Source organism: Gilbertella persicaria, assembly GCF_025201335.1.
Source record: "Gilbertella persicaria strain CBS 190.32 chromosome Unknown B0P05scaffold_42, whole genome shotgun sequence".
NCBI lineage: Eukaryota > Fungi > Mucoromycota > Mucoromycetes > Mucorales > Choanephoraceae > Gilbertella > Gilbertella persicaria.
The window spans coordinates 105,951-119,221 of record NW_026252003.1 but is presented as its reverse complement, the minus strand read 5'-3'; the positions used below and the strand labels follow the sequence as shown (position 1 = coordinate 119,221).

The following is a 13,271-nucleotide window of genomic DNA, read 5'->3' as shown; positions in this document are numbered from 1 at the left end:
TTAATTCTTTTGCTAGCTCTTCCATTTGTGGATAATTCCTCTCTACTTTGTCTAGTAGGATGGTTTCTTCTCTTTGTTCCTGTCTTGTGTAGTACACCATTCTTATTCTCTTTGTTAGATGCAGATCTATCGCTTGATTTTGATTCAATGCGTTCATGCTCTAATCTTTTTAGTTTTTCAACTTTATCCCAGTAGCGATTGATGATTGTAGGATCTTGGAAACTAGATGCAGGCTCCCAAGTGTTAGCTCTTTCACCAAAACCAGTCCATTTAACCAAGTACTCTCGTCTTCCTGGCTTGCCACGATGATCACGAATATCTTCTACTTCAAAGTATTCTTCTTCAATGGTTGATTCGTCAATGGTCACAATCTTCAGTTCTGATGGTGTATAATTACGATGCAATAATTCATTTTGCTCGTCTTTTAATTCATATGAGCCACCTTTGTTTCTTCTTACAACAGTATAGGGGCCTTCATATAATGGAGACAGTTTACTCGGTCTCTTTTGCAGTCTTACCATAACATGTGTTCCGGGTTCAATATCAACAAGTATGTTCTTTGTATTGAACCTCTTATTATATTCCTCATTTATCTTTTGAGTTCTTTCAAAGATAGCGGGAAAGACAATCTTCTCCATGTGATCAATGCGCTGCTCAAGATCATCACGCGTCATCATATCTCTAGGAAGTGGATATTTGTTCTTTTCTTCATAATTTTTAGGTAAGCCGACTCTGCGTGCAAACATCAATGAGAAGGGTGAACTCAACGTCTTATTCTTGATAGCGTTGTTGATAGAAAGCTGGACTACTGGTAAGTAGTAATCCCAGTCTTTGCTATTCGATTGACACATCTTTCTCAGTGTGTTTTCAACAATTTTTACACTGGATTCAGCACTTCCATTTCCTCTAGGATGGTAGGGAGTGGAGTACCTTCGATCAATGTCGAGCTTTTTCGAAATAGATTCAAGTAACAAGTTATGGTATGCTCTGCCATTGTCGGATTGTAGGATACGAGGAAATCCATAGTCTCCAAAGATCTGCATCAATGTATGAGCAATGGTATCTGATTGTTGGTTCTTAAGTGCTCTGACAATAATATATTTTGAACAAATATCAGTCAAGACCAAGATTTCAGTATTCCCATTTTCAGTTACAGGAAAAGGACCTGCAGAATCAACAGATACATGATCAAAGGGTCGCAATGCAATAATGCTTGTCAGTGGATGGTAACCTCTTTTTGCTATATTATGCTTTTGGCACTCAGGACATGAACTTACTAGTTCCTTGGCTTCTTGATACATATTTGTCCAATGAAGTCCTTGAGAGTGTAGTTCACGCACAATAGCATGGCTGCCAAAGTGTCCAAAAGTATGTGCATCACGCAAGAGCTTTTCTCTTTCAGTCTCAGGCGGTGTAAAATAATCAAGTGGTTCTTTAGTCTGCTCAACCAGCTGCGTGGTAAGAACATGCAGGTTTTTATCTCTGCTATATTTCTTCCTGCAAATAGCAACTCTTTTTATTTTGGCAGCTTGTACATTTCGCTTTCGATTGCCAGTGCTACCCCCTACCAGTTTGTGATCACCTTCGAATTGGTCGAGAGGGGAATACAAACGACTCAACAAATCTGGCAATTTAAGAAGGATACCAGGAATATGCACAGCATCAAAGTCATAAGTCAGAATTTCTTCGTACCAATTCAACATCATATTGTTGCAATCTCGTTGAGTATGCATATAAATCAATGCTTTGTGATCTGTGTGCAATGTAAATCTGCGTCCCCAAATATATTGATGGAAGCGACGAAAAGCCATCAGAACACATATAACTCACGACGAGTAGCACTCCATCTGCGTTGTGAGGGTGATAGAGCATTGGACACAAAACTAATATATTTGTCTCTACCCTTATCATCTCTCTGAAATAATACAGCGATATACCATACTGAGAAGCATCAGAGGCAACAAAGAATTCTTTGGTGAAATCAGGATAATGCAAAAGCATATTGAGTGCAAGATGGCTTTCAAGGCATTAAAGCTCTTAGTTTGCTCATCAGACCACAGCTCTTCTACGTTCTTTGCATGGCTTAATCTAGTCAAAGGCTCAGCAACAGTAGAGATCATCGGTACAAATTCTCTAAAATAATTGATTAACCCCATGAACTGTTGAATGTGTTTCGCTGTCTTTGGTACTGGCCATGATTCAACGTTAGTGAGTTTGGCTTTATCAACCATAATCCCATCTGCATTGACCACAAATCCAAGCATCCTAACTGACTGCTGAAACCAAACACATTTCTTTGGATTCAAAATCAATTTGGCTTGTATCAATCTGTCTATCACCATTTTGACATCTTTGGCATGTTGCTCGGGTGTTTCACTGGCCACGATACAATCATCAACAAAAGATTGAACGCAATCCATACCCTCAAACAAAATGGCCATAACCTTACAGAATTGAGAAGTTAGGCTCTTTAGTCCAAAGCATCCCTTGATGAAGCAGTATTGTTGTCCATTATGAGAAAATGTTAATTTATGCGCATCTGGAGGATGGATTTTAAAGCGATGATATGCATTAGAGAGATCAAGGTTGAGAAAATCTTCTTGCCTCTTAAGTTTTCAAAAATGTTTCTCACCAGTGGCACTTCAAAGTTATATGTTGGTGGTAAGATCTTATTTAAAAGTCTAACATCCAAACAAGCTCGATGGCTGACAATTTCACCCTGTTTGTTCTTTTTAGGTACAAGTAACACCGGGCTATTAAAAGAAGTATTGACACCACACTTCTCTATTGTTTTTGTTCTAAGCCATTCATTTATCTGTTCATCTAGGACAGGCCTCAATGTATGCGGGATGCTGTACTGACGACGATAAGCGGTTGCTCCTTCAGGTGTGGGCAACTTGATAATGGATTCTGGAATAGGACAAAATGACTCTACTGGTATCTTTTGATTTTCATCAATAGCATCTTGGATGGAAGCCATAAACTGTGCAACCTCCTCAGCAGATCCAGCAGGTGAATTATCAGGTTCAGGTGTATCAGTTGTTACGATGTTTGCATTAGAAAAAATAGAGTCTTTATCATTTGGATCAACACTATCATTTTCTAAATTGTATGCAACACCTGTAAGTGCAATACCCAGTTTACTCATAATGTCCGTACCAAGAAGAATGTCAAAGTCAAAGCTATCATTGAAATCTATGACTTCAAATTGGTGCTTAAAAATGATTCCATTTGTATATTTTACAGTCAAAGGATCTGTAATACCAATACGAGAAATTTTATTGTCTTTAGACAAGCAATTAAAGAAACCACTAATATTTTTGTTTATTTTGTTTATATTTAATTTAGCTCTAAGCGAGTCTAACTTTATAAAAGTATGTGTGCTTCCGGTATCAACCTTTGCCATCATCTTGTGGTTTTCTATAATAATAGGTGTCAATAAGTCAAAAGTGTCTTTATGTAAAGCATCTTTCGCTTTGATCTCGTTTGTGTACTTACAGTCAAAGCAATCATCCGTGATCATTTTAGTATCATCGTCTGTTTCTTTTCTGTCATTGTCATTGTCTTTATTTTTATCGTCATTGGTCTTTGCAGCTGTCAAAGCCAAGACATTTCTTCTTGTACAACTGTGACCGGGAATCCAAGGTTCATCGCAAAATCTGCAAGGATTGTCACGTTGTCGAGAGATAGTTGCCTTTTCCTTTTCTTTGTTTTTATTCTTGCTTATGGTATAGCACTTATCCGTGGTATGAGTGCTATTTTGCCCATGCATCTTGCAAAAGTATGATTTGCTGGTGCCAGGTTTATTGTAAGGTGCAGAGCGATCAACCTGCGTTCTTATCGTTCTAGCATGTCTCTTAGCATGACCCAAAGGGTTCACACCAACAGCATGACTCAGCCCTGCCACACCAGGCAACAAGGAAGTAGACGTAGTATATTTGGACGCATCATCACCCAACACATCTCTTGCGACATCGGCTATGTTTTCCACAGTCCAACTCGAAGAATCTTCTGTCTGTCTACCCAACGTATTCATACACGCCAGACGTGTCAAAGTCTGTACAGGAGCAGTCAGAGAAGCAAGAAAACGATCAGCTACTCGAGGATCATCCTTCGGTATGCCAGCATTGTAAACAGTTTGAAGAAAGCGATTGGTGTATGTGCCAATGGGTTCATCGTTCTTCATGGTCATAGTAAACACCTGAGTGTTATACTCCCTAGTCTTGAACTTCGAACCAAAGTGCTTTTTAAATGCTTCTCTTGCTTCAGTCCAGGATCCGCAGCGCTTCAAGTTAGTCTGGGCCCAGGCATCCGCTCCATACGGAAGACACAATGGAATGTATCTTTTCCACACGGCTTCAATATCCTGTGAGGAAGAGTATACCACATTCTCAAAGGTACGTAGAAAGTGCTCATCCGACTCAAAAGCCTCTTCGTTAGGAAAGGGTCTATGTGAGTTGGCTAGTAACTGATATTTGGGCAAATCCCGGCGACTCAAAGAAAGGCCACTCGAAACAGCTCCAACGCTAGCACTAGAGGAAACATTTTGCTTTTGGAAGCCGGTGGGCTCTGCAGCTCCATCAATCTTCAACACCATAGACTTATATTCGTCTAAGCTGCGGATGCTCGATTTAATGCGCTCCACTTCTTGGAGTGCTCTATCGGCTGCGGCACTATCATTTAGGCTCCTAGCAGTGCCAAAAGCTCTCAACGTAGATGCCATTTCGTTTCGCAGCATAGCGAGGTTTTCTTCTACCATTCTGTAGTCTTGGCCAGGACTTGCAGCCGAGCTAACAGTTGATGCTTCACTAAGTATTTGATCAATCGACTCATCCATCTGGGCATCAGTCAATGTTCCAGCAGAAGGTCCAATAGTCAAAGAGGAGACATCAAGGTTGGTAATGTTTTCAAAATTACCAGAGTTACCAGAGTTACCAGAGTTACCAGAGTTACCAGAGTTGTTCATCTTGTAGGATTTACCAAGCAATTAACGGAAAAAAATGTTGTGAGATGAAGAGAGAGTAGATATTCAATAAGAGAAAAGGTAAGAACACCGAGAAAGTCCGTTAGAACTTGTATAGGTTTTTATTTCTCCAAGAAAAATGTTGTCCTTCAATTGCTATAAAATGTCAAGGTATTTATACTTTTTCTTCTCGGTCAAAATATTGTTTTGGGTTAGCTTCTTGACTACGGATTGATTTGTTAGATCAGGAGTAATTAAGAGAAATGCCTTTAGAGGAAGTTGTTAGCTCAGCCAATAGTACATGATCTGACCTGAACTTGAATAAACTATTACATATTTGTCAAATGCCAATGCTAATGTATTTGTCAGCTCTAACTGTCACTTTATGAGGGCCATTAATAATAACAGAGTCACTAGGTTCATAATCTCTGACTATGAGGATGATGTAGTACTTCTAGTAGAATGAGTGAATGTCAGTGACTATAGATCCATTGCAATTGCCATAGATGTGATCTGGTCTTTTGCCATGATCATCATTTATTGATCTATGCATATGAGTTCATATATGTTCACAACAATGCTATTGTGCGTGAACTACACTCTCAAGGACTTCATTGGACAAATATGTATCAAGAAGCCAAGGAACTAGTAAGTTCATGTCCTGAGTGCCAAAAGCATAATATAGCAAAAAGAGGTTACCATCCACTGACAAGCATTATTGCATTGCGACCCTTTGATCATGTATCTGTTGATTCTGCAGGTCCTTTTCCTGTAACTGAAAATGGGAATACTGAAATCTTGGTCTTGACTGATATTTGTTCAAAATATATTATTGTCAGAGCACTTAAGAACCAACAATCAGATACCATTGCTCATACATTGATGCAGATCTTTGGAGACTATGGATTTCCTCGTATCCTACAATCCGACAATGGCAGAGCATACCATAACTTGTTACTTGAATCTATTTCGAAAAAGCTCGACATTGATCGAAGGTACTCCACTCCCTACCATCCTAGAGGAAATGGAAGTGCTGAATCCAGTGTAAAAATTGTTGAAAACACACTGAGAAAGATGTGTCAATCGAATAGCAAAGACTGGGATTACTACTTACCAGTAGTCCAGCTTTCTATCAACAACGCTATCAAGAATAAGACGTTGAGTTCACCCTTCTCATTGATGTTTGCACGCAGAGTCGGCTTACCTAAAAATTATGAAGAAAAGAACAAATATCCACTTCCTAGAGATATGATGACGCGTGATGATCTTGAGCAGCGCATTGATCACATGGAGAAGATTGTCTTTCCCGCTATCTTTGAAAGAACTCAAAAGATAAATGAGGAATATAATAAGAGGTTCAATACAAAGAACATACTTGTTGATATTGAACCCGGAACATATGTTATGGTAAGACTGCAAAAGAGACCGAGTAAACTGTCTCCATTATATGAAGGCCCCTATACTGTTGTAAGAAGAAACAAAGGTGGCTCATATGAATTAAAAGACGAGCAAAATGAATTATTGCATCGTAATTATACACCATCAGAACTGAAGATTGTGACCATTGATGAATCAACCATTGAAGAAGAATACTTTGAAGTAGAAGATATTCGTGATCATCGTGGCAAGCCAGGAAGACGAGAGTACTTGGTTAAATGGACTGGATTTGGTGAAAGAGCTAACACTTGGGAGCCTGCATCTAGTTTCCAAGATCCTACAATCATCAATCGCTACTGGGATAAAGTTGAAAAACTAAAAAGATTAGAGCATGAACGCATTGAATCAAAATCAAGCGATAAATCTGCATCTAACAAAGAGAATAAGAATGATGTGCTACACAAGACAGGAACAAAGAGAAGAAACCATCCTACTAGACAAAGTAGAGAGAAATTATCCACAAATGGAAGAGCTGGCAAAAGAATTAAATGCTAAGTGACATGAAAGAGAAGAAAAACTATTTTCCTTTTGAAGAACACAAATTGCATAGACTCTAAACCATTTTTATGTCAAGTAACGTTATATCAAGCCTAGATGTTCACATTGTAAGAAGCCGTTTACAACTATCAAAGATGAGTTGACTCTGGAGGAGGGTAATGTTGTGAACATATATGAATTCATATGCATAGATCAATACATGATGATCATGGCAAAAAACCAGATCACATCTATGGCAATTGCAATGGATCTATAGTCACTGACATTCACTCATTCTACTAGAAGTACTACATCATCCTCATAGACAGAGACTATAAACCTATTGACTCTGTTATTATTAATGGCCCTTATAAAGTGACAGTTAGAGCTGACAAATACATTAGCATTGGCATTTAACAAATATGTAATAGTTTATTCAAGTTCAGGTCAGATCATGTACTATTGGCTGAGATGACAACTTCCTCTAAAGGCATTTCTCTTAATTGCTCCTGATCTAACAAATCAATCCGTAGTCAAGAAGCTAACCCAAAACAATATTTTGACCGAGAAGAAAAAGTATAAATACCTTGACATTTTATAGCAATTGAACGATAACATTTTTCTTGGAGAAATAAAAACCTATACAAGTTCTAACGGACTTTCTCTGTGTTCTTACCTTTTCTCTTATTGAATATCTACTCTCTCTTCATCTCACAACAGTTCTATTTTATATCAAAGAGACATGTTGCTATAACAATAAAACTACTGATTAACTACACTATTATTATATTATACAAATCATGCTATTTTGTCTTTTTTTAATAATTAATAAATTATTAGCCATACGTCAAACATAGGTTTTTAAACAAGTATCTGTATTTATATCAATAATGTTATATAATATTATAATTTTGTTTTTAAAGATTTTTTATAACTCTTAACTTATATCATTTTTATAAAGGCTGCTAATTTCAATTTTACTCTTAATTACATATTTATTTTCAAGTTAAATATGTTAAATACTGTCTCAATTAGTGATAAAAGAAAATTAAATTATATTTTTATTAAGTTTGACACATTTCTCAAAGTTAAACATACTAGAAGGATATAACTTTGACATTCTTGTTGTCGTCTTGATATTATAACAACTTAATAGTATTTGAGTAATACTAATTAAGAGTAAAGAGATAATTAATTGATTCCTTTATTGAATAACGATGATAACTTATATTTATACTTTTCTACTAAGTACTATGGATAATTCTATAAAGAAAATAAGAAAGTTGTGGAAGGTTCCGGAACCATGATTACTAATGTCCGATTAGTAATCAAGTGACTTGCTGTCTAGAACCTTCTAGCATTTTACTTCCCAGAACCTTCTTGTACCTTCGAGATGTCACGTGACCGCATTGGTTTTGGAGTTGGCTTGAATCTTCTTTTTGTTACGACATCACTCCCCCCGAGACTGTTGGTCGCCTTTGACCAACTTCAGAAAAAAATTCCGCTTGATCTGGAATAAGAGAAGAAACCGGTTTATTCTTAGAGCCTAAACCCATAGTAGCACGCCATTCAGCACGAGAAACCGTAGGATTATACCAAGGAGTATCAATGGACTCAGCCTTGACTTCTTTCAACCTGTCAACATGTACCCAAGAAGGATAAGGTTCACCACCAACAGAGACCAACTTGTAAACGTTGCTATCTTGATTCTTGCCCACGATGATGAAGGGACCTAACCAGTTGTATTCCAAGCCGTACTTCTGTTCGTTTCTCACCAAGACATGATCACCTATTTCGAAGTCTGACTTCTCAATCGACGAATCCCATTTAAGCTTGTCTTGTGCTTGCACCACATTCATGCGTTGTTCCGCCGCAGCTCGTACTTGACCAAGATCTTCCGACTCCCGAGCAGTGTGTTCCGCTACAGTTCTAGGATCTTGAGAGACTGCTTTACCGAAAAAGGGACGAAGACAATCACCTGGAATACGAGGTTCACGACCATATACCAAGAAAAAGGGAGAGTAACCAGTAGACCTATGATGGCGGATTCTTGCTGCAAACAAAGTGTGTCGACAAACTGATCCCAAACGTGGATAGCACCGTTAACATACTTGCGTATCATAGCCTTGAGAATACCATTAAGTCTTTCACACTTGCCGTTAGTTCTAGGATGAAATGCCGAAGTGAACTTATGGTTGGTCTTGATTCTGTTCATGTATAGTTTGACTACTTGAGACATGAAGTTAGCACCACGATCCGTTAAGATTTCAGCCGGACAACCAAAACGCATAACTATCTCCTCATAGATGAAGTCAGCAACCGCTTCCGCTGTAGCTTCAGGAACCGCACGAGCAATAGGCCAGTTTGTTGCATAGTCAACCGCCGTCAACAGCCACCTGTTGCCTTTCACCGTAAGGGGTAGTTCACCAACAAAATCCAAGTGCCATCTACCAAAAGCTGGAGGAACATCTAAAGGAACCATTGGAGCACGATGCTTAGACTTGTTGTTGCCAGACGCTAGTTGGCATTCCTTACACCTGGACAGCCAATTAGAAACATCCTGAGTCATACCTGGCCACCACCATCGCTTCCTAAGTAAGCTAAGTACTGTAGCTTGACCAGCGTAACCATAGCCCTCGTGGAATCGATTGACTAAGTCAGCCCTCTATACAAAGCTGCAGAACCGTACCTCCGAGACTACACCATTGATCTTCACTCGTCGGTACACCTTACCGTCCTTCACCACGAACTTGTCACGATTTCGATCCAATACCGCTTTCATTGTATCGGGGATATCGCTAGGAGCTTTGGCATAGAATGAAGGCCAATCCGATTCGTGGACTTGCACCTGAGAAACATACAAGAACTTTGGTTCCATCTCTGTTGAGGAAATACCGCTAGCAGGACCACCAAGACGACTTAACAGATCAGGGGCCACGTTCTCACGACCAGGCTTATATAGCATTTTTGGATCATATGCCTCAATTTCCGAAAGCCATCCAACTAACCTGGGAGTAGGTTTGGTTTGTGATCTTAAGTACTGCAAGGGGTTGTGGTCCGTAAATACTACATAATCCGTACCATCAACGAAGCAACGCCAAGTCCTAAGACAATGAAGAACACCTAGTAACTCCCGCTCTTGCGCCGGGTAACTTCTTTCCGCTGCCGAGAACTTCTTGGATTCAAAATCCAGAGGATGCAACACGCCCTGTTCATCCTTTTGCAGTAGCACACCACCACACCCGAAGTCCAAACTATCCGTCTCGATAACAAAAGGTTTGGTCATATCAGGGGCCTGCAATACCGGGGCATTGGTCAACATAGCCTTCAGATTCTCGAATGCAACCTGACACTTGCTGGACCAAGTAATACTCCTACGCTTGGGTCCTGTACCCTTAGTTAGTTCAGTTAGTGGTGCGGATAAGAGCCAAACGGATAGTCTCCAAGTCGGTTTCAACGGCTAAGGTGTGTTCCTGCTGGGGCAAGTCAGGTGCTCCGTGTACAGAAAAATTGGTGCTTGCACTGCCAGTGTTTGAAGCACCGGAAACCATAATGCACTCGCCCAATGTGGGACTACCAACGTTGCTAATTGCACCTTTTCCTTGACTATTTTCTGTAAGCACTTGCTGATTAAGTTCCATGGCGGGTTGATCCAAGGATGGCGAAATTGATTCCATGCTAGGCTGAATGCGTCTGTTGTACAGACTTCGGGATCTGGTGACCATGATACAAACTTTTTTACGAGGGCTGTCGTTCTGTCCGCAAAGAGGTCGATGTCGTTTCTTCCCCATTGTTTTTGAACCTGGTTGTGCACTGGTCGTCGTATCATCCAATTGTTCTTGCTGTACTGTCTTCTTGATTGTTGATCCGCTACTTGATTCTGTTGACCCGGAATGTGCTTGGCTTCCACCATGATGTTGCGTTTCAGACACCACTTCCAAAGCTGAGTTGCAAGCTTCATCAACGATAGCGATTTTGTTTCCCCTTGCTTGTTGATATACGCCACTGATGTTGTGTTGTCCGTGCGTATCAAAATCTTTTTGTTGTGTAACTAAGGAAAGGTCTTGAGAGTGAGATACGCTGCCATGAGTTCTCGCCAATTTATTGACTGGTCAGCTTCGTCGCTTGTCCAGTGCCCATATGCAGTTAGGTCGCCATAATGGCAACCCCAACCTGTATTGCTTGCATCTACGTGAACTGTCTCGGTTGGTTCGTGGCCGATGAATGACTTGCCGTTCCATTTGCTGAGGTTCTTCAACCACCATTTGAGTTCTTGAACACACTCCTTTGGCAATGTCCTCTTCCTGTCCCAGTCTTGCTTGTTTCTCATTGCTTGATTCTTGAACCGCATCAGTTGATTGGTGTATAAGCGGATTGGTGTGATAGCAAAGGTTGCTGCTCTTATTTTCATTGTGAGGCTGTGTATTGATCTTGGTGTTTGCTGAGGTTGTTGAAGTGCTGCTCTGATAATCTGTCGAATTGATTTTATCTTCTTGTTGGATAGAGAAGCTGTCATGGAGTTGGTGTTCAGTGTAAAGCCTAGGTGTTCTATCTGCTGAGTTGGCTGAATAGTCGATTTGTTGAAGTTGATTATCCATCCCAATTGCTGTAATTTGTTGACTATCAAGTTGGTGTGGTGAATGGCTTGTTGTTTGTTGTTGGCTATGATAATCCAATCGTCTATGTATGCGCTGATTCTGATCCCTTGCTGTCTGGCCCAGTTTAAGATTGGTCTGCAAAATTTTGTGAATAACCAAGGGACCATTGCCAATCCAAAAGGTGTTGTGCAGTATTGAAATACCTATCCTTTGTACTGGAATCTGAGGTATTTTCTGAATGCTGGATGTACCGGTATGTGTAGAAAGGCATCCGCAAGATCTATAGAGGTCATATAATCGTTTGGTTTGATCAAAAGAGATACCTCCTTCAATGTCTCCATTTTGAAGTGCGGTGGTGAGACATATTGATTTAAGGCTTTGAGGTTGAAGACTGGCCTCAGGCTTTTGTCCTTCTTGGGTATTACAAAGATTGAGCTGTAGTAGCCTGGTGTTGCTGGGTTCACTAGTTCTATTACTGCTTTCTGTTGAAGTTCTTGAATTGTCTGATCTAGGAGTTGTTCTTGCTGAGGTGTTGACGGTTTTGTTGATTTTGGAATTGTAGTGAGTGGAGGAGGTGTGTGGAATAGTATTTTGTACCCGTTTTTTATTATGCTGTTGAGCTAGAAACTGTTTGAAAGCTGGGTCCACTCTAAATAGTACTGGCTTAGCCTGCCCCTACTGGTTGTTGTTGTTGTTCTTGTTGTGAGAGCGGCTGTTGCTGTACTGTTGTTTGTTGAATGATTTCTGAGGTGCTGTTGATTTTGTTGAATTGTGGTTGTTGTAGTTGCTGTAATTGGGCTTGTGTTGAACAGAGGCCGTTTGGCTGGGCTGAAGTTGGGAACGCCAAACCAACGACTGTGTTTCGACACGGTTGCCAGAAAAAAACTTCTTGTTGAACTTTTGAGCTGCTTGCAAGGCCTTTGCTGTACTAAATTGATTGTTTATCAAGTTATGAAACTCGTCTTGTGCCATAATATAGTCTGTATTGTTTGCAGCAGATAATCTAAAGTTTGGATTGATTGCCTTGAGTGCAATGTTTTTTTCTAGAGTCTGTCAAATCGTAATTAGCATGCAAAACTAAATGTCTAATATCATTGATGATTTGCAGATATCTGTGAACGTTTGGATTGTCAATTTCAGAGCTGATCTCATGTGCCGAGATATCCAAAGGCCTGAATATTACTGAAATAACATATTGATGGTGCTTGAGCATTTTGTCTTCCCTTTTTTGATCATAACTCATTCTGGTATATGCTTCCGGCATGGTAGCGGGTGGTTGATAATTGACTCCTTGGATGGCAGGATATCTTTCAATCAATTGTTTACGTTGATTGTCCGACATTCCTGGACCTGAAAATAAATTACATTCCAATATCAATAGTTGCGATAATTTTTGAAAAGGATTCCAATCATAATGAGGTCGTGTCTCAAAAGAATGTACTTGTTGTTGGGTGTTGAAAAATGGGTCTTCAGCTTCCATGTCTTGTTCCTGTTGATTTTATTGTTGCTGTTGTTGATTCTGGAGTTCTTGATTTTGCATGATTTGCTCAATGATTGCTTGTTGTGCAGCCATTTGCTGTTGTAAGGCTGTTAAAATTTCACTGTTTGGTACTGCCATTTGAATATGATTAATGATGTTTCGGAATTTACTATGAAAAGCGAGCGATAAAAAGAAGATCAAAGAGCAAATAATATCACTTTCACATATTTATACTTAATTTTAATTTGACCTCTATATTTTAATTATACATATTTATCGAATAAAACTAAGAAGATCACAGCAATTTATGTTTACT

At 39.5% G+C, this 13,271-nt stretch overlaps 1 protein-coding gene across 1 annotated transcript; it reads right to left on the bottom strand.

Moving 5' to 3' along the window:
• Positions 1 to 12,150: 12,150 nt before the first annotated feature.
• Positions 12,151 to 13,104, bottom strand: B0P05DRAFT_555296 (uncharacterized protein; the record flags this gene model as incomplete). Its single annotated transcript, XM_051579782.1, has 2 exons — positions 12,764 to 13,104; positions 12,151 to 12,525 (listed from the first exon to the last, which is right to left on the bottom strand). The coding sequence occupies exons 1-2, from the start codon at positions 12,953 to 12,955 to the stop codon at positions 12,151 to 12,153; spliced, it is 567 nt and encodes a 188-aa protein (XP_051431709.1). The 5' UTR covers positions 12,956 to 13,104.
• Positions 13,105 to 13,271: the final 167 nt, after the last annotated feature.